The 22,086-nt window shown below is 37.1% G+C and overlaps 1 protein-coding gene across 1 annotated transcript in view; it reads right to left on the reverse strand.

Moving 5' to 3' along the window:
- The window catches only part of SEPSECS (Sep (O-phosphoserine) tRNA:Sec (selenocysteine) tRNA synthase), a 39,053-nt gene that overhangs the window by 13,073 nt on the left and 3,894 nt on the right, over nucleotides 1-22,086 (reverse strand). The window contains exons 4-8 of the mRNA XM_055434672.2: nucleotides 21,911-22,069; nucleotides 19,286-19,439; nucleotides 14,697-14,799; nucleotides 5,993-6,122; nucleotides 5,776-5,867 (exon numbers count right to left, since the gene is read on the reverse strand). Coding sequence (XP_055290647.2) covers nucleotides 5,776-5,867; nucleotides 5,993-6,122; nucleotides 14,697-14,799; nucleotides 19,286-19,439; nucleotides 21,911-22,069 — 638 coding nt within the window. The remainder of the gene's footprint in view (nucleotides 1-5,775; nucleotides 5,868-5,992; nucleotides 6,123-14,696; nucleotides 14,800-19,285; nucleotides 19,440-21,910; nucleotides 22,070-22,086) is intronic.

Below are 22,086 nucleotides of genomic sequence, written 5' to 3' on the forward strand. Positions count from 1 at the left end.
CCCAGTGAAATCAAAGCTGGGCTGCTACTGGATCCATTTACCACCTGAGCTACACATTCCTGCAAGTCAGTCTCAAAGCAGGTAGACTTTCATTCACGCTGAGCAAAACATACATGTGCATGGGACTTTGGTATCATCTAAAAGTAACTTAAAGTTTTAAAGTCAAACTCTAAATGTCAAAAGTAAGAAGCATGGCATAAAAGAAATTCTTAAACTGCAAAAAGACGACAGAACATCCCTAAAATCAACAATTTCAAAATCCTTAGGGGTAAGAAAAGTCCTTTTGGAAGAAGAGTATCTGCTAGGGAGGAAGCCCTATTCAAGTACAGTAAATACAATACAACAGGTAATCACCATTTTAAGTCATTTCTTTTTCACAAGTTTTCAACTATATCCCTATAGAGAAATGTCTCTATAAGAACCTAAGTCGTAAGAGAGGTCAGCACCAAAATGTTATTTGTTTTCTGCCTAATTTTATAGAAAGATACTTATTCTGTGTAAATCAAGACTGAAGAGTGGACTTATGTGTTCCTAAATGTCCTTTTACTTTTCACTTTCATAAACACTACAACACTATGACATTGCAGGTTTCTGCTCCAGGCTTCCGATATAGATACAAATTATTTGTGTGCCCCCAAATAATGGGTTTTAAGCTTGGTTGTGCATCAGATTTATCAGGGAAGTCTGTTAAAAATACAGTGATTAGGGACTTCCCTGGTGGTCCATTGATTAAGACCCTGCACTTACACTGCAGGGGAAATCTACATACCAAATAAATACAAGTCCGATGAGAGTTATAAAAGAACAAGCAATATTTCTCTATTGAAAATCCTCTAATGGCTATTTTACTCAGTATACAAGGCAAAGACCTGACATGGCCTAGAAAGCCCTACATGACCAGCACCGCCCCAAAACCATCCTAACCTCAACTCTCACAACTCTCCTTAATCTCTTTGCCCTAACCACACTGCCCTCTTCTCTGCTTCTCAAATGCACTGTTTAGTTCAGTCCCTCAGTCGTGTCTTGCGACCCCATGGACTGCAGCATGCCAGGCTTCCCTGTCCATCACCAACTCCCAGAGCCTACTCAAACTCATGTCCATTGAGTCAGTGATGCCATCCAACCATCTCATCCTCTGTCGTCCCTTTCTCCTCCCGCCTTCAATCTTTCCCAGCATCAGGATCTTTTCCAATGAGTCAGCTTTTCGAATCAGATGGCCAAAGTATGGGAGTTTCAGCTTCAACATCAATCCTTCCAATGACTATTCAGGACTGATTTCCTTTAGGATGGACTGGTTGGATCTCCTTGCAGTCCAAGGGACTCTCAAAGAGTCTTCTCCAATGCCACAGTTCAAAAGCATCAATTCTTCAGCATTCAGCTTTCTTTATAGTCCAACTCTCACATCCATACATGACTACTGGAAAAACCATAGCTTTGACTGCTGCTGCTGCTGCTAAGTCACTTCAGTCGTGTCCGACTCTGTGTGACCCCATAGACGGCAGCCCACCAGGCTCCCCCGTCCTAGACAGACCTTTGTTGGCAAAGTAATGTCTCTGCTTTTTAATATGCTGTCTAGGTTGGTATTAACTTTTCTTCCAAAGAGCAAGCATCTTTTAATTTCATGGCTGCAGTTACCATCTGCAGTGATTTTGGAGCCCCCCAAATAAAATCTGCCACTGTTTCCACTGTTTCCCCATCTATTTGCTATGAAGTGATGGGACCAGATGCCATGATCTTACTTTTCTGAACGATGAGCTTTAAGTCAGCTTTTTCACTCTCCTCTTTCACTTTCATCAAGAGGCTCTTTAGTTCTTCACTTTCTGCCATAAGGGTCCTGTCATCTGCGTATATGAGGTTATTGCTATTTCTCCTGGAAATCTTGATTCCAGCTTGTGCTTCTTCCAGCCCAGCGTTTCTCATGATGTACTCTGCATATAAGCTAAAAAAGCAGGGTGACAATATACAGCCTTGACGTACCCCTTTTCCTATTTGGAACCAGTCTGTTCTTCCATGTTCAGTTCTGTTGCTTCCTGAACTGTATACAGATTTCTCAGGAGGCAGGTCAGGTGGTCTCGTACTCCCATCTCTCTCAGAATTTTCCACAGTGTATTGTGATCCACACAGTCAAAGGCTTTGGCATAGTCAATAAAGCAGAAATACATGTTTTTCTGGAACTCTCTTGCTTTTTTGATGACCCAGTGGATATTGGCAATTTGATCTCTGGTTCCTCTGCCTTTTCTAAAACCAGCTTGAACATTGGGAAGTTCACGGTTCTTGTACTGTTGAAGCCTGGCTTGGAGAATGTTGAGCATTTCTTTACTAGCGTGTGTGGTAGTCTGAGCATTCTTTGGCATTGCCTTTCTTTGGGATTGGAATAAAAATCGACCTTTTCCATTCCTGGGGCCATTCCTGAGTTTTCCAAATTTGCTGGCATATTGAGTGCAGCACTTTCACAGCATCATCTTTTAGGATTTGAAATAGCTCAATTGGAATTCCATCACCTCCACTAGCTTTGTTCGTAGTGATGTTTCCTAAGGCCCACTTGACTTCACATTCCAGGATGTCTGGCTCTAGGTGAGTGATCACACCATCGTGGTTATCTGGGTCATGAAGATCTTTTTTGTATAGTTCTTCTGTGTATTCTTGCCACCTTTTCTTAATATCTTCTGCTTCTGTTAGGTCTGTACCATTTCTATCCTTTATTGTGCCCATCTTTGCATGAAATGTTCCCTTGGTATCTTGAATTTTCTTGAAGAGATCTCTAGTCTTTTGCATTTTATTGTTTTCCTCTATTTCTTTGCATTGATCACTGAGGAAGGCTTTCTTATCTCTCCTTGCTATTCTTTGGAACTCTGCATTCAAATGGATATATCTTTGCTTTTTTCCTTTGCCTTTCACTTCTGTTCTTTTCACAGCTATTTGTAAGGCCTCCTCAGACAGCCACTTTGCTTTTTTGCATTTGTTTTTCTTGGGGATGGTCTTGATCATTGCCTCCCGTACAATGTCACGAACCTCCTTCCATAGTTCTTCAGATACTCTACCAGATCTAGTCCCTTAAATATATTCCTCACTTCCACTGCATAATCATAAGGGATTTGATTTAGGTCATACCTGAATGGTCTAGTGGTTTTCCCTACTTTCTTCAATTTAAGTCTGAATTTGGCAACAAGGAGTTCATGACCTAAGCCACAGTGACCTCCCGGTCTTGTGCCCTAATTTCAGGTGCTGTATTTTTGCCTGAAATACTCTTCTCCATCACACACTTGAGGGAGCGTACGCCCTCAAATTTCTTCAAGTCAACTCAGTAGTCATGTTCTCAATGAGGCCTGCACTAACCACTGTATTTTAAAAATCAGTTCTCACCATCTCCCCCGTCACATCAACCCTAACCCCCCTTATTTTACTCTGTTCTTCTTTTCCACAGTGCTTTCACCTTTATAATTTATGTATTAAACAAACTTTATAATTTATATTTTATGTTATTTGTTTATTGCTGGTATCCCTCATAGGAAATGTAAACTCCACAAGAGCAGGTATCTTTTGTCAGTTACTATATCAATATTATAGGCTTGACACATAATATACGCTCAACAGATACTTAGTAAATTATTTACTCAATGAAACTTATCCTACAATCAAAGTTCTCTACTATTTATTTCTATTTCATAAACACTGGTCCATACTTTAGACTGTCCTATTTTAAATGAGCTGTTCAGACTGGGGGAGGGGGAGGGTCAAGACGGCTTAACAGGCGTGGAAATGTATATGAGATACCATGAAATTGAAGAGATCATCTTAAAATTTCAAACTTAAAAAATACTTGATATAAATTACCCGTATGACTTGTGCTGGATCACTAAATTACAGGCCAATGCCCATGATTATAATACCCAAGGCCCAGAAAGCAGCTATTTCATTTTAAGAAATTTTCTATAATCTTTCAGAACTAGAAGTGGCCTGAGATGTCAGTTGTTTCTTTCATAAATAAGGAAATAACATTTTTGAGCTCAAGTACGTTTTCCTAGGGGTAGGAGAGCTGAGACCAACTGGTGTCTGATACAACTAAACTTTCACATAATCAGGTGACGGCTTTCCTCAGTCAACAGTTTCCATCTGTCCTACAGGGAAGGAGCCTTGAAAGATTCTGTTGAGGTTTTCTCTCTCTACAACAAGATGATTATTTCCTGGAGTTCATCAAACTGGAGTTTTAGTCTCATCATCTAGAATTTCTTTTCAGGTCTACTGAGGCATAATTTACACACAGTAAAATTTCAGGTGTCCACTTCTATGAATTTTGACAAACATACAGTCATGGAACTACTCCCACTATCAAGATACAAAACATTTCACTACCATTAATAATCCCCTCCCCAACCCAAGCCTCTAGCATCTACTGATCTCTTTTCTGTCCTGATCTTTTTGCCTTTTACAAAAAGGATGGCATGTAAATAAAACCATACAACATGTAGCCTTTCGAGTCTGGCTTATTTCATCAGTATAATGCATTTGGGAGTTATTATGCTGCTGCATATATCAGTAGTTGGCTCCTTTTTATTGCAGAGTATGTATGTACCAGTTTGTGAATAACCCAGATGATGGACATTTGAGTTGTTTCCAGGTTTTGGCAATTATGAATAAAATCACCATGAACATTCACATATAAGTTTTTGTACACATACAAATTTTCATTTCTCTTGACTAAATAGCTAACAGTGGGACAGCTAGTTTTTGTGGTAAGTATACAAGAAACTGCCAAAGTGTAATCAAAGGTGCTGATTAGTTTTTTATATTAGTTTTTGTTTTTTATATTAGTGATATCTCACTTTAATTTGTATTTCCCTAAAGACTGAGGTTGACCATCTTTTCCTATATCATGTAAATCTTAAGAGATGTCCTAACAATAAAAACTAAGCAATTACTTTCCTATGGGTTGAATTAGTGGGAAGAAAGGGACTAGGATAAAACAGGGCACAGAAGTTTTAAATTTCTGTTAGATATTCATAAGGCTGTTTGTTGAAAGGATCTATCAGATGATATACATCAAAATATTTTAAAATATGTAAATTAATATTATAAATCTTAGGGACTGTAACTGCTACTAAGTATTAGAAAGTTATAGATACAAAAACGATACCAGGAATCTCTAGCCCTCCCAGATTGGAGATGAATAAGACATCTTAATCTGACCTGCCCTAGCAACACTGTCTCTGACTACAATTTTGAAGCTGCCCTGAATTAAGCTAGCTTTTAATATTGAAGACAAAGTACAGTTTTCAAGCACAAATGTCACTTTTCATAATCAATGTAATCAATGAGTTCAGCATTCTAATAATGGCAAGGGATGGATTTATTACTTAGAAAGAGAAGCTGGCCAACTTCTGACCTGTATTTTTCCTCCTGTGCAAATGACATGTCACATCTAAACAAGTCTTCCAAAACTAAAAAGAAAAAACTTGTCCACCTGTCTTTTAAGAGCCTCTATTTACCTATAACTGATAAATGAATTAAATTTTACCAAACTAATAGAATCCCCGATATAGGACTTTCTCAAAAAAAAAAAAAAACCACAAAAACAAAATCACTCTTCCAAGATTCCTCAGGATATCTAAATAGATGGGATAACAATGATTAATTGAAAAACAAATCAAACTCAATCCCCTAGGATTGTGCTAGGTATCTATATCCCAAAGTGATAAACCAATAGACAGAAACACCAATACTCTGGAGTACTGTTTTAGTCAAGGATATTATTTTATACCTAGAGGGAAAGCTTACCTTTCTTTCTTTTAATAGCTTCTTGTAGCCATTTGATCCAAGTGATAATAAAGTAATAAGGACATCTAAAGAAGGTGAAGCTGAAGCTCTTCCTGAAATAAGGATGATATGTTACATTAGGGAGAAAAAGCTTTGTAAAGTAAGATTTATTACAGTAGCCTATATACAAATGGATTTTTGTTAGTTACTTTTTCTGAAGAGCAACTCATTTATTTACCTGGATACATCTTGCTGATTTCCTGAATGAAGGAATCATTAAAGCCAGCAATTATAGCACCACCTACTGGAACCATGAAATTTTTGTCCAAACTTTGAACGAAAGCATCTATTCTACCAACACGAGCTCCCTAGAACAGAATAACATGCAATATTACATTATTAGTTTCCAGAAGAAAGGACAGCAACTGCTATTAATAAATGTCATTAAAACAATGCACAGAAATAAAAACACAGATCAAATATTTTTATTTTCTTTGTATAAACATCAGTAAAATATTTTTAAGTATTAAACGGAGTTTCTAAATGCTGCTTCTTATAACTGGAGGGCTTCCCTCATAGCTCAGTTGATAAAGAATCCGCCTGCAATGCAGAAGACCCCAGTTCAATTCCTGGGTCTGAAAGATCCCCTGGGGAAGGGACAGACTATCCACTCCAGTATTCTTGGGCTTCCCTTGTGGCTCAGCTGGTAAAGAACCCATTTGTAATGTGGAAGACCTGGGTTGGGTTGGGAAGACCCCCTGGAGAAGGGAAAGGCTACCCACTCCAGTATTCTAGTCTGGAAAATTCCACGGACTGTGTATACTCCAGGGGGTTGCAAAGAGTTGAACACAACTGTGCGACTTTCACTTTCTGCTCCTATTGCCACTTGGATAACAACAGAGAAAAGAAAGATTTTATTTTTAACATCAACTAATGGAATTTGGGGGGGGTATACTATTGGAAATGTTTCTATGTAACTTCTGTTTCCTAATGTCATAATGTTAGATGATCCTATTCTACTACAAATGAACTTCAAGTGAAAATTTCATATTCTGGTGAAAAATGGAATACTTGCTAGAAATGTAAAACTAAGTTCCAGTTCCATGGAACACAGTCCATGACCTTCTGCCTAATGTGTTTCAATTTTCTCCTTTTAAAAACTAAGATACTATCTAAATTTCAGCTAAGATAGTTTTTCTTCTTTATCTATAGCCACAGATTTTCATTCTGTATTCACAATCTACATTCCTATTAATACTGTAACCACATTTGACCTTCATCTTACCACTTTATATCCACATCCATATCTCAGGGAGAATAGAAGGAGCAGATAGGTGCCTAATCTGAGAGACCAGATCCAGGCAATAGGAAGAAGCAGCAAAAGCAGAAAAAGGGCACAGACCACTCTGTAGGCTATTGCGTGATTGTTTCAATCGTAATCTTCCCTGTCATTCTCCTTTCTATTTTCCTCATAAACTATGATCAGAGAAAATCTCATTTTACCACAGGAAAACAGAGAGAAGTATATCAGACTAACTGAATAAATAACTGAAAACCATGCAAAGTCACTGAATAAATAACCGAAAACTATGCAAAGTAGTAGCACATAAAAATAAAGTGGAACGGAGTTACCTTTTCATCAGCATTTAAGTGCTGCCTGAGACGTCCCAAGAGAAATCTGAACCTAAACTGGGAGCAGGAGTACTAAGGGGGCATCAGTCCACAAGACTTGGCTAGAATCCCTTCACTACTGAAACACAGAAAGCATTCAAAGGGCAGCAAACTCTGTGGCAGGAAAACAAACAGACTAGGAATGGTGTATAGATCTCGTTCTCCACACTAAGGTCTGAGGCTATTACTGAGGAGAAAAGAAAAACACTACAAGGCTAGAAGGGCTTAAACAGACTAGGAAACACAGGAGCATGTCCTATGAAGTAAAAAGTGGCCATTTATCAGTTCATTCACTTACTCATTTATTCAGAGGACAAACATTGGGGCACCTATCACCTATTATCATGCAGTGCTCCAGGTCCTGGACACAGCAGCAGTGAATAAAACAGATGACTGTTCATACAATAATTCAGGCTAAAATTTACAGAGAACTTACTATGCACCAGGCACTGTTCTAAGCACTCTACATTCTTAACTCACTTAACCTTTGCAATACCCCTCTGGGCAGATGTCACAATAATAGCTATTTTACAGATAAGAAAATTAAGGCACAAAGAAATTAAAGTGATGTGCCCAAGGTCAGAAATGTAGTTAATAGCACAGGAAGTTAAAGTGTCTTACTGAAAGTCACCCGGGGCTTCCCAGGTAGCTCGGTGGTAAAGAATCCATCTCTGCCAAAGCAGGAGTCACAGGAGACGCGGGTTTGATCCCTGGATTGGGAGGATCCCCTGGAGAGGAAATGGCAACCCACTCCAGTGTTCTTGCCTGGAGAACCCAATGGAGAGAGGAGCCTGGTGGGCTACAGTCCATGGGGTCGCAGAGTCAGACTCAATTGAGCAACTGAGCACACATGTACACACTGAAAGTCACCCTGGCAAAAACCTAGGTAAATGCGATGAAGAACTCATGTTTAAAGAATTAAACAGTGTCCTACAGCATTTTCATCTTTCCAGCAACTCACACCAAAAGTCTTGAAGGCCCTGAATTCTCATTTCCTCATTCCTTCCATCTGATTCATCAGCATACCCTATAAGATTGACTCTCAAAATACATCTGAATCGAATTGTTCCTTAACACCTTAACAGCTACCACCTTGGCTGAGGCCACCAACACATCCCACGTGGGCAGTTGCAACAACCTTCTATACTTGTCTTCCTACAGGCCATTTCCCACATCACAGCCAAAACGATGGTTTAAAAAAGTAAGTCACAGTCTATTCTCCTGCTCAAAACCTTCCACTGGCTGATGATCATACCAAGAATAAAATCTCAAATCTTTACCACACCTCAAAATCTCTTTCCCCGCACTGCTGCCCTCATTTGCCCTGGGCCAGCTATACTGGCCTCCGTGCTCTTCCTCACCCATTCCCAGCACACCCTGGCCTCAGTGTCTTGGTACTTACTGTTACTTTCTGCCTGGAATCTCTCCAGAGTACCACCAAACTCACTCTTTCATATCACTCAGGACTCAGCTCAAATGTTACTTCTCAGAGAGGACTTCCTGGATCACTCCATCTGACACCCCTCCCCTCAAACACTGTCATCCTTATTCGGAGAAGGCAATGGCAAGCCACTCCACTACTCTTGCCTAGAAAATCCCATGGATGGAGGGGCCTGGTTGGCTGCAGTCCGTGGGGTCGCTGAGGGTCGGACACAACTGAGCGACTTCACTTTCACTTTTCACTTTCACACATTGGAGAAGGAAATGGCAACCCACTCCAGTGTTCTTGCCTGGAGAATCCCAGGGACGGGGGAGCCTGGTGGGCTTCCGTCTATGGGGTTGCACAGAGTCGGACACGACTGAAGTGACTCAGCAGCAGCAGCAGTCATCCTTATTGCTTACTGTCTGCTTCCACTCCATGAGGATGAAGATTGTTACATTTACTACTGCATCCCCAGCATGTACCCTGGTGCCTGACACATCTGTGGGAACCCTGCAAATATGTGTTGAATGAATTGACAGGTCTATGAATAAGTAGTATAACACCTACTTCTCTCAAATTCTCAATAAATACACTCACTGCTTCCCACACTTTGGGAGCTTAACAATCCATTCTAACTCTAAAACTTAAATTAATTCTACGTAATTTTGTGACTCTGCTACAACCCTATCAAGTAATGTGTCCTCACACCCATATTCTATGAGTCTCCTAAGTTAGTCAGTTTAATATATATCAGAACTATACGTTCTGATAAGTTAATTTCCTGGGGACCATATATGCATACCAGAATGCACGGTATGCACAGCATTAAGTCATTCTGGGGTATTGCTCTTAAAAAAAAAAGAATTCAGAAACATTTTAGTTATTCCTCTTTCTTCCCTGATTGCTTGATTAATGCAATACTATCTTCTCAAGAAAGCTTTGCTGTTTTAGTACTTTGTTTTTTAGAGGAAAATAAGGGTTTTGGAGTCACATAGAACTTAGATGGGCCATTTTGCAGCTTAGCACCTTAGGCAAGTCACTTAATACCTCTGAGTATGTTTCTTCATTTGCAGAACAAAAACAATAAGAAGTTACCTTAAACTGTTAGGATTAATTTAATAAATTTGAAAAGTCTAGCAGGATGCCTGACACAAGGTGTGTACTGACTAAATGGCATGTACAATGAATAAAAACTACTGAAATAAAGTTACTTTTAATTTTTTAGAATATCATGAAACAACTAGCACCTATAAGACCCAAATATTTATTTGGTTGAAACGCATTGGAAAAGACTCTGATGCTGGGAGGGATTGGGGGTGGGAGGAGAAGGGGACGACAGAGAATGGGATGGCTGGATGGCATCACTGACTCTGTGGACATGAGGTTGAGTGAACTCTGGGAGTTGGTGATGGACAGGGAGGCCTGGCGTGCTGCGATTCATGGGGTCGCGGAGAGTCGGACACAACTGAGCGACTGAACTAACAGGAACACCACCTCTTTTTGTAAGGGTCAATGTTCATGTACGATTTTTTGTTATTTTGAAGAACTATCAGTTCTAGAAGGTAACACAGTATCTGCAACAATACAACAGCTACCTCCTAAAAATTCATTCACCATCTTATAATGTTATTTTCTGGTTAAAATGTTAGTAAAACCACCTCACAAATGAAGAGAAGTGATGACAAAGTAGTCTACTCATGATGTATAATCCCATGGGAAGCTTTGATAGTCTTAATTTCTTCAATTACACCATCAAATTTTCTAGTATTGAAAAATATGTCATGAGTATAGGTGGGTTAAGTATGTAACATCTGGATAAATGTTAAGGAACCATTAAACTGATTATTATGAAAACTTCATAGGGATATGGAGAGTATAGAAACACAAAGTTAATATTTAAATTTAAAAATTAAATATTTTTACTAAATTTGAAAATGTTAATACTAAGTATACATAAGAGCTATAACCATATATGTATTTTAAAAAAGAGAGCAAAGGGATACAGAAATTTCTAAGGGTAACTGTTAGGATAACAGGTTTATGAGTGATCTTCTACTCCCTCCTCATTTTTCTAAACTTTTAGGAATGCTGGTATATTTAACTTTTAAAAGAACTGAGGCTGCTAAAAATTACAGAGGAAGAGAGAGGAAAAGGGGGAAAGGGAGATGGAATAAAAATGAATCACTGAAATCAGGTTTTTTTCAAGAGTTCCTCTGCCACTATTCAAATTAGATATAATCTAAAATAAATTGTGATGAAGGCTTAAAAAGTTGAGTTATGGAAAAGGATATCAAGGAAAGAGTAAATGACTTTCCTCAAGGTTTTAAAAAACCTGGCATACCACTCCACTTCTGGACCCCTTTTGTTATGCAAGCTAATCCATTTCTTTATTGATTAAGCTAATTTGGGTTGGGTTTCTGTTACCTGCAGTCAATTACATCTTAACTGGTACAACCTTTAAGTAAAGAAATTAAGAAAATTGGCTAATACTATCATATAAACCATATTTATATCAGAGATAATACTAGTACACTCAAAAGAATAAAAAAGAAAACAAGAGATAGGACCTAAAGAACTAAGAAACATTCACCACCTCGTGGGAGAAGACCACAAATAATCTGTGAACAATTCTTAACCACATACTACAAATTACATGTGTGTCAAAACTGAGTACTTGATTTACATCATTATGCACACAAATCATAAAACTCATATCATACCTAAATAATATCTATCGATATACTAATATAGCATGAATAATCACTGCAAGTAAATATAATTCAATTTGGAATAATCAATTATTGAGTGTCAGTTGTGTACAAGGTTTTATCCCAAGCATTGAGCACATAACAGTGAACAAAGTCCTTTCCCTAATAAAGAACAGTCCTTTTCCTATCTGCCAACTCCACAGTTATATGCTAGAATAAACATTCAACATTTTATGAATACTATAATCAAGTACATTAGAAAAATGAGAACATTGGTAATAGAGCATTTTGAGAAAGTTAAATAAAACAAGCTACTGAATTTTTTTTAAAATTGATGTATAGTTGCTTTACAATGTCGTGTTCAGTTCAGTTCAGTCGCTCAGTCATGTCCAATTCTTTGCCAGGCTTCCCTGTCCATCACCAACTCCCAGAGCCTACTCAAACTCATGTCCATTGAATCAGTGATGCCATCCAACCATCTCATCCTCTGTCATTCCTTTCTCCTCCCACCTTCAATCTTTCCCAGCATCAGGGTCTTTTCTAATGAGTCAGTTCTTCACATCAGGTGGCCAAAGTATTGGAGTTTCAGCTTCAGCATCAGTCCTTCCAATGAATATTCACAACTGATTTCCCTTAGGATGGACTGGTTGAATCTCCTTGCAGTCTAAGGGACTCTCAAGAGTATTCTCCAAACACCATGGTTCAAAAGCATCAATTCTTTGGCACTCAGCTTTATTGTTCAATTCTCACATCCATACATGACCACTGGAAAAACCATAGATTTGACTAGATGGACCTTTGTTGGCAAAGTAATGTCTCTGCTTTTTAATATGCTGTCTAGGTTGGTCATAACTTTCCTTCCAAGAGTAAGCATCTTTTAATTTCATGGCTCCAATCACCATCTGCAGAGATTTTGGAGACCAAAAAATTTAAGTCTGACACTGTTTCCACTGTTTCCCCATCTATTTCCCATGAAGTGATGGGACCAGATGCCATGATCTTAGTTTTCTGAATGTTGAGCTTTAAGCCAACTTTTCTCTCCTCTTTCACTTTCATCAAGAGGCTCTTTAGTTCTTCTTCACTTTCTGCCATAAGGGTGGTGTCATCTGCATATCTGCTGCTGCTGCTGCTGAGTCACTTCAGTCGTGTCCGACTCTGTGTGACCCCATAGACGGCAGCCCACCAGGCTCCCCCGTCCCTGGGATTCTCCAGGCAAGAACACTGGAGTGGGTTGCCATTTCTCAGGTTATTGGTATATCCCCTGGCAACCTTGATTCCAGCTTGTGCTTCATCCAGTCCAGCATTTTGCATGATGTACTCTGCATATAAGTTAAATAACCAGGGTGACAATATACAGCCTTGATGTACTCCTTTTCCTATTTGGAATCAGTCTGTTCCTTCATGTTCAGTTCTAACTGTTGCTTCTTGACCTGCATCCAGATTTCTCAGGAGGCAGGTCAGGTGGTCTGATATTCCCATCTCTTTCAGAATTTTCCAGTTTGCCGTGATCCACACAGTCGAAGGCTTTGGCATAGTCAATAAAGCGGAAATAGATGTTCTTTTGGAACTCTCTTGCTTTTTTGATGATGCAATGGATGTTGGCAATTTGATCTCTAGTTCTCTCCCTTTCCTAAAACCAGCTTGAACACCTGAAAGTTCACTGTTCACACACTGTTGAAGTCTGGCTTGGAAAATTTTGAGCATTACTTCACTAGCGTGTTGAGATGACTAGCGTGTTGAGATGAGTGCAACTGTGCGGTAATTTGAGCATTCTTTGACATTGCCTTCTTTGGGATTGGAATGAAAACTGACCTTTTCCAGTCCTGTGGCCACTGCTGAGATTTCCAAATTTGCTGACATATTGAGTACAACACTTGTACAGCATCATCTTTTAGGATTTGAAATAGCTCAACTGGAATTCCATCACCTCCACTAATTTTGTTCACAGTGAGGCTTCCTAAGGCCCACTTGACTTCACATTCCAGGATGTCTGGCTCTAGGTGAGTGATCACACCATTGTGATTATCTGGGTCATGAAGATCTTTTTTGTATAGTTCTTCTGTTTATTTTTGCCACCTCTTCTTAATATCTTCTGCTTCTGTCAGGTCCATACCATTTCTGTCCTTTAATTGAGCCCATCTTTGTATGAAATGTTCCCTTGGTATCTCGAATTTTCTTGAAGAGATCTCTAGTCTTTCCCATTCAGTTGTTTTCCTCTATTTCTTTGCATTGATCGCGGAGGAAGGCTTTCTTATCTCTCCTTGCTATTCTTTCAACTCTGCATTCAAATGGGTATATCTTTGCTTTTCTCCTTTGCCTTTCACTTTTCTTCTTTTCACAGCTATTTGCAAGGCCTCCTCAGACAACCATTTTGCCTTTTTGAATTTCCTTTTCTTGGGGATGGTCTTGATCCCTGGTCCTGTACAATGTCATGAACCTCCATCCATAGTTCTTCAGGCATTCTATCAGATTTAATCCCTTGAATCTATTTGTCACTTCCACTGTATAGTTGTTAAGAGATTTGATTTAGGTCATACCTGAATGGTCTAGTGGTTTTCCCTACTTTCTTCAATTTAAGTCTGAATTTGGCAATAAGGAGTTCATGATCTGAACCTCAGTCAGCTCCCAGTCTTGTTTTTGCTGACTATTTAGAACTTCTCCATCTTTGACTGCAAAGAATATAATCAATCTGATTTCGGTGTTAACCATCTGGTGATGTCCGATGTTGTGTTAGTTTCTGCTGTACAATGAAGTGAACCAGCTATATATAGCCCTTCCCTCTTGGACCTCCCTCCCACCACCCACCTTGGGTAGGATGAACTGGGAGACTAGGACAGATAAATACACACTACCAATTACCATATGTAAAGTAGATAGCTATTGGGAACCTGCTCTATAGCAAAGGGAGCTCAGCTCGGTGCTCTGTGGTGAAAGATTTTTATATCCATTCTGACCATAGCTATAGTCCAATGCCACTAGCAAAGAATAATGACTTTCACTAGTGACTACAAAATGCAAATTCCTAATGCTCCATAAAAACGAAGATACTAAACTTTCTATATTATGTTGTAAGAAAAGCAAATAATCCCAAATATGTTAAAATCCATTTTTTCTTGACATATCTTTTGAAGCTCTCTTACCTGCTGAATGAGGTGCATGCACTTTGATGATTGCACTCCATAAGCATTGTTGACTATATGTGGAATGCCGTAATTAGCACAAATCACAGCCAGTTCTTCTAACCTATAAACATATTCAATAGAAAGATGTATTCATACTCTGCCTTAGTAAACTACAAGAAAAGTTTTAAAATTTAAGTTATCCATATGGCAACCCACTCCAGTATTCTTCCCTGGGAAATCCCATGGACAGAGGAGCCTGGTGAGCTATAGTTCATGGGGTCACAAAAGAGTCGGACACTTTTGACTTAGCGACTAAACAGCAAAAAAGTATACTAGGGAAAAAAATAACAAACTGAAACTTTTACAGCAGTATTTCAGCATATAATTTGGCACCTTTGAAATACATAGTAGGTACTTAGGGATAAACCTGGAAAAGCTTTTAAATTAATGTTACCAATAAAAATAAGAAAACAAGTGTTCCGAAAAGTCCATATAGATGGTAGCTTTTAAATCACTTGAAAATTTTCTATATAAAAAGTAAGAAGCAGATTATTTATAAAGTTCTTACAAGGTTGGTATGCTCATTTTTTAAATGATTTCAATTGCTTATCATTCCAAAGCTAATATCTGCAAAATAATTAGCATATCTTGAAATCCTAAGAAGTCTCTGTGAAGCATCTCATAAAGTAAAAAATACATTTTCAAATAGACTTTAATGTATTAAAAAATACAGAACATTAAACTACTTGAGTACCAAAATAACATTCCCCAACAACTTGGATACTAAAGAATCTTTTAAATAGTTGCTGGTTTAAAATTCACTCTTACTTTTTCATTTCACACTTCTCATATTAAGATAATCTGAGAGTCTAACTTTATGCAAAGTAAGGTAATAAATTACAATTACAGTGTAATAAATGATGCTCTTTTATAAAACTAAATACTACTTGTGACTGAGGTCATCTCTAACAGAAATGTCTTCATGCTATGAAGCTAAAATGAAATCCTATGGCTTGATAAAAATTATTTAAAAATGCTCTCTACAATATAAAAATTTGAAAGCAAAGCATGTTAAAAGAATAAAAATTATTTCCCACAAAAATGTATTACAAGTATATAATAGCTTAATTATCTATTTATCCATAGCACATTTTCCTTTTACAGTAGATATACATTAATGTTTTTAAACTACAAATAAAAATAACATTCAACTGCTAGAAGTTTTCAATTTACTTCCCTAAAGTTTTGTTTTATGAATTAAAAACTCATTTTATCACTCAATTTCATAAACCTCACAAATGGAGGCAGAAAACTAATCAGATGTTGTTTTTAACAAAAATAGACCTTCTGGAATACACACAAGTATTTTCTTCTAAAAGACACTTTCACATGTTTGTGTTCTAATGAAAGTATTTCTTAATAATGGAACAAACTTCTTTGAGAATAAAGCATCATAAAAACAAAGTACTTAAAAATAACTTGTGAGTAGTTTTAAATATTCTGAATTGATCAAAAAGCTAATATTTACAATGTGTGTTCTAATGAAAGTATTTCTTAATAATGGAACAAACTTCTTTGAGAATAAAGCATCATAAAAACAAAGTACTTAAAAATAACTTGTGAGTAGTTTTAAATATTCTGAACTGATCAAAAAGCTAATATTTACAATGTGTGTTAAGAAGGCAAGGAGAAACAAAAAAAATATTTTCCATGTGAATCAGATTGCATTCTAACTTAGAATCCAATTTAAGTTATCAATTTAAGAAATGATACTTTTAAAAACATTTTCTTTGACTGATTTTGCCCCACAATACTCTGTCCAATTAATTAATAAAGACACTATATACATTCAAATTAAGACTATAAAGGAATTAAACTTAATGTAAAGAAATCAAAATGCATTTTTTAATTTAATAAAATCAGAAATTCAAACATATTACTAATAACTGAGCATCATCATTTTCCTAAAGTTCACTCTAATCAGGAACATTCATTATATAACACCACTAGAGTAGTATTTAACATGAGAATAAACATGAGAATTCTGACTGAAAAAAAAAAGCCTGATTTTTTCTAAAGGATAATACACACAAAATGTACTTATCCTATACCAGGCAATAAAGTTATTCAAAATGATACAGATGGCCGATAGGCACATGAAAAGATGCTCAACATTTCTAATTATTATAGAGATGCAAATCAAAACTTCAATGAGGTTATCACCTCACACCACTCAGAATGGCCATCATTAAAAAAAATCTACAAATAATAAGTGCTGAAGAGGGTGTGGAGAAAAAAAAGGAAACCCTCCTATATTGTTTGCGGGAATGTAAACTGATGCAGTCACTATGGAAAAAGAGTATGGAGATTCCTTAAAAAAACTAAAAATAAGAGTTGCCATAGGATCCAGCATTCCCACTTCTGGACATACATGCAGACAACTCTTAATTCAAACAAATACATTCATCCCTATATTCATAACGAGGGCTTCCCCAGGTGGCACTAGTGGTAAAGAATCTGCCTGCCAGTGCAGGAGACACAGGTTCAGTGTCTGAGGTGCGAAGATCCCCTGGAGTGGGAAATAATACCCACTCCAGTATTTTTGCATGGATAATCCCATGGACAGAGGAGCCTGCCAGACTACAGTCCATGGGGCCAAAAAGATTCAGACACGATTGAGTGATTGAGCTATATTCATAATGGCACTATTCAAAACAGCCAAAACATGGAAGCAACCTGAATGTCTACCTATAGGTGAATGGATAAAGATGTGGCCTATATAGACCATGGAATACTACTCAGCCATAAAAAAGAACAAAATAACGCCAATTGCAGCAACACAGACTGACCTAGAGACTACCATACTAAGTGAGGCAAGTCAGAGAAAGAAAATTATAATTTGATATCACTTATATGCAGAATTTAATATGATACAGATGAACAAACTTACAAAACAGAAACAGACTCACAGACACAGAGAACAAACTTATGATTACTAAAAGGGAAAGGGGGTGGGGGAAAGATAAATTAGGAGTTTGGGATCAGCAGATACAAACTACTATATGTAAAATACATAAACCACAAGGTCATACTGTATAGCACAGGGAGCTATATTCAATATCCTTTAATAAACCTTAATGGAAAAGATAAAAATAAACAATATGCATATTGCTTTTATATGTATATGTATAACTGAATCACTTTTCTGTACACCAGAAACTATCACAACATTGCAAATCAACCATATGTCAATTAAAAAAAAAAGTCAAAATGAAACAAAAACAAAAATATCCTCAAGGATAATCTATAATAATACAAATATCCATATACTGTTTTTAGAAGTGTAATTTATTTCCTTCACATTAAAATTTTTTAGATAGCAAAAACATCAATGAAGAAAGAATAAAGATGTTTATTTAATATTTCAATACAAATTTAAAATTTGATACGTGATGAATAAACAACTCAAGCATATGTTACATAATCTGAAAACAGAACTCAAGCTCATGAATGAAGCAAGTGTCTTAAATAAAAGTGTCTTAAAATCTGCTTATAAAGAAAGATAACATGCATTCACTACTGTCAAATAATGTGACTCCATGAACTAAAATCAAAGTATAACTTGATGCTATGAAAATTATCCAAAGTCAATGTAGTTTTTACAAATTATTAGCACTTCTGTTCAAAATGTTAAAATGAAACAAACAGTTGCTGTCAAAACTAGAAATATACATTACTATACCTAAGCCTACTACATTTTCAGAGCAAAAACTTGTGGCCATCCTTTAGTAAAGGAAACAGTTGCCATTTTTAAACATTTGCATTTCTCAAAATGCAAGGATAATTATATACCTAACTGTATATCTGGGTTGCTGCTGCTGCTGCTAAGTCGCTTCAGTCGTGTTCGACTCTGTGCGACTCCATAGATGGCTGCCCACCAGGCTCCCCCGTCCCTGGGATTCTCCAGGCAAGAACACTGGAGTGGGTTGCCATTTCCTCCTCCAATGCATGAAAGTGAAAAGTGAAAGTGAAGTCGCTCAGTCGTGTTGGACTCTCTGCGATCCCATGGACTGTAACCTACCAGGCTCCTCTGTCCATGGGATTTTCCAGGCAAGAGGACTGGAGTGGGCTGCCATTGCCTTCTCCGATATCTGGGTTAGTCTTCCAATTTAAAAAAGAAAAATCAAAGGACAATAAATAAAGTTTTCTATTTAAAATCTGTTATTATAATACTGATAGTTCCTATATATGAAAACTAACTGTAAGATCAAATAAGTGGAGATGGCAATTAAAAACAAATATGTAAATCCAAAATTTGCCTTAGGAACTTCTATTAAACAATGACAAAAAAGATGCTAAATGTCCAGAAACATAAAGAAGAGCAAGAAAACAGAGATGCTCTGCGTCTATTCAGGTGATAACACTTGGTAGTCGTTGCTTTTCCTTCTTTATCATATTTTTATTTTCTGAAGCCATTATGTTGTTTCTTCAACAGTTCACTCAAGTAGCATTAACTGCCAAATGTTACTTAGACATCTCTCAGAATTAGTATAAGTGCATTTTAAAGACTGATGAACAGTGAAAGACAATATTCACAAATTATTTACCTATCAGGCACCCTTGGAGCAAAACAGGACGTGGTAGAATGAATACACAGAACGTGATCAGGCCCAAGTTCCTGGACTTTAGCCTCCACTGCTTTCAGGTCTGTGCGCAGCTCGTCACCTTCTAAAATGTTCTCTATCACCACAGGCTCAAAACCTAACCAAGTCAACCAGAAACCAAAATGTTAGAATAAGGGGAGATCCTGGACTCCAGGAAGCAGTTCTATTCTATACAGAACTTCTAAATATTTATTTTCGTCAATGGACCCTTCTCTAATATAAAGACCTGGCTTAATACTGGCATGAGGCAAAGGCCATTCAAAACAAGGTGAAGGACAATTAGGATCACAAGTCTATTTAATATTTTGATATGACAAGAAAGACTAATTCTGGGAAGAAAGGAAAACAAGTGTTGAATAGATTCCTAGGAAAGTAATAACACAGTCATCGATGACAAAAGAGGTCACTGAGCCCTGTTCAATTTCAGTCCACTGAAAAGTAAATCTACTCAATCTCTGGCAACACAAGTTTTATTTTAAAGTTCACTTTATTTCAGAGATGAACAAAAATAATATAATTCAAGTAATGGAACAAATCACAATCATGCACTTAATGTTTTACCTCTAAAGAAAAAGAAAACACATTTTAGGAGACCCATCTCATAGCTTATCAGAGACTTCTATAATTTAAATATAAAAATTGTTTTGCACATAAAGTTATTATGTTCTCACATCCTAAGTCTTCCCAAATACCAGATCTAGCAGTAGGCTAGATTCATGGATTTAAAAGCTATAAGGGATTTAGAAACCATTTAACTCAACTTACTCATTTCAAAGATAAGGGAGCCAAAGTTTAGTAAGATTAAGTGGCTTCCCCAAGGTCACACAGCAATTGAAATCAAAGTTAAGAGCAAGTAGTTTTCATTTCTGTTTTACAACAAGTTGTCTGCATTCTACCTACAGAGATATAAAACTTCAGCCACTATAAAATCATCAATTCACATATGCTGGTCCACAGAAGTCTAGATTTCATATCTAAGCAGCTATTAAAACAAAACTTTACTTAAATAAAGAACATCCTAAGGACAGCTAATTTTCTATTCTCAAATTCTCTAGATTCAACCCTATTTTTGCTTTCAAACAACTACAATGCCAGTTTGTGTTGTTTTTCTATGACTACAACCATCTTGCTTCCTGAGAACATAATGTAGTCCAAATCATAACACCTTTTGGAAAAAGTTTCCAGTTTTTCAATATATCAATCTTTCCATAATTTTGGTTATCAGATTTTTGGTTAATAGTTTGCAAATTAACAGACTTGACAGATTTATGCCACTTAAAAGTCTATTTCTGTTATATGCCCTTATTATGAATCCCTTTACCCGAGTTTCTTTAGAATTATTTATGCAGTTTAATTACAGTCCAATACTGTTCATTTCATACAACAGACTGAGGTCATTCAAAAATAACTTTAAATTCTCAAATTCGACCTGACCCAATCAGGAAGCCAAATACTAAAATGTCAATTTAAAGTTTCTTCTCATCTATACTCATGATGTCTATATTCCTGTACTTTGATTCATGGTAATTATTTATGGGTATTCCACTCATGTTCACACAACAAACATTCCTGAAGCACCTTGTATGCTCCAAGGATTATTGCTGGCATTTCGTATGTCATCCCATTTAATCCTGAAAACAATCTTCTGAAGTAGGTAATCATATCCCCATTTTAAAGAATGGGGGCATACAATGCAGCACTTTGACTTCTTGAGTATATACTGAAAAGAATTCACAGCAGGGACTCAAACAGGATATGCACACCCATGTTCTTAGCAGCATTATTCACCATAGCCAAAAGGTGGAAGCAACCCAAGTATCCACCAGTAAATGAATGAATGAACAAACAAAATGTGAGATATATATATGTAATACACACGCACGCATGCACACACACACACACAATGGGAGTCTTAAAAGAAGGAAATTCTGGCACATGCTGTAACATGGATGAACCTTAAAGATATTATGCTAAGTCAAATAAGCCAGTCACAAAAGGACAAACAGTCTATAATTCCACCTATATGAAGGACAAACTCATAGACAGAAAGTAGAATAGTGATTTCTACGGACCTGAGGAGGAGGGGATGGGAGAGTTATTGTTTAATAGGTAGAGTTTCAGTTTAAGAGGATGAAAAAGTTCTGTAGAGAGATGGTAGTGATGGTTCAAACATGATGAATGTACTTAATATCAAGAAACGATATATTTAAAATTGGTTAAAATGATAAATTTTGTTATGTATGTTTTACCACAATTTAAAAAATGGAATAGGAACAGGTTTAGTTGGTAGCTCAGATGGTAAAGAGTATGCCTGCAGTGCAGGAGATCCAGGTTCAATCCCTAGGTCGGGAAGATCCCCTGGAGAAGGAAACAGCAAACCACTCCAGTATTCTTGCCTGGAAAACCCCATGGATGGAGGAACCTGGCAGGCTACAGTCCATGGGGTCACAGAGACAGACACGATTGAGTGACTTCACTTTAGTTTCTTTTTCACTTATTTGCCTCTGTATAAAATGTTTGAATTTTCTGTGATGTTGAAGACATTATATGCTGCTTCTCTTTTTTTACCTGCAGTAATCATGGATTTAAAGCAAGACTTCTGGTCTATTCGTGGCCATATAATATACTTTGCCTTTGGTCTTCTGTGTCGCAATGTTAGGAAACACAGAGTTAGACTCATACCAGTTGCCATTGGAACTACAAAGCAGCTGGTCACTGTATGGACACCTACAAATAAGAAGGAA

Source organism: Moschus berezovskii, chromosome 5, assembly GCF_049115385.1.
Source record: "Moschus berezovskii isolate FMDL1 chromosome 5, NW_MosBer_1.0, whole genome shotgun sequence".
Lineage (NCBI taxonomy): Eukaryota > Metazoa > Chordata > Mammalia > Artiodactyla > Moschidae > Moschus > Moschus berezovskii.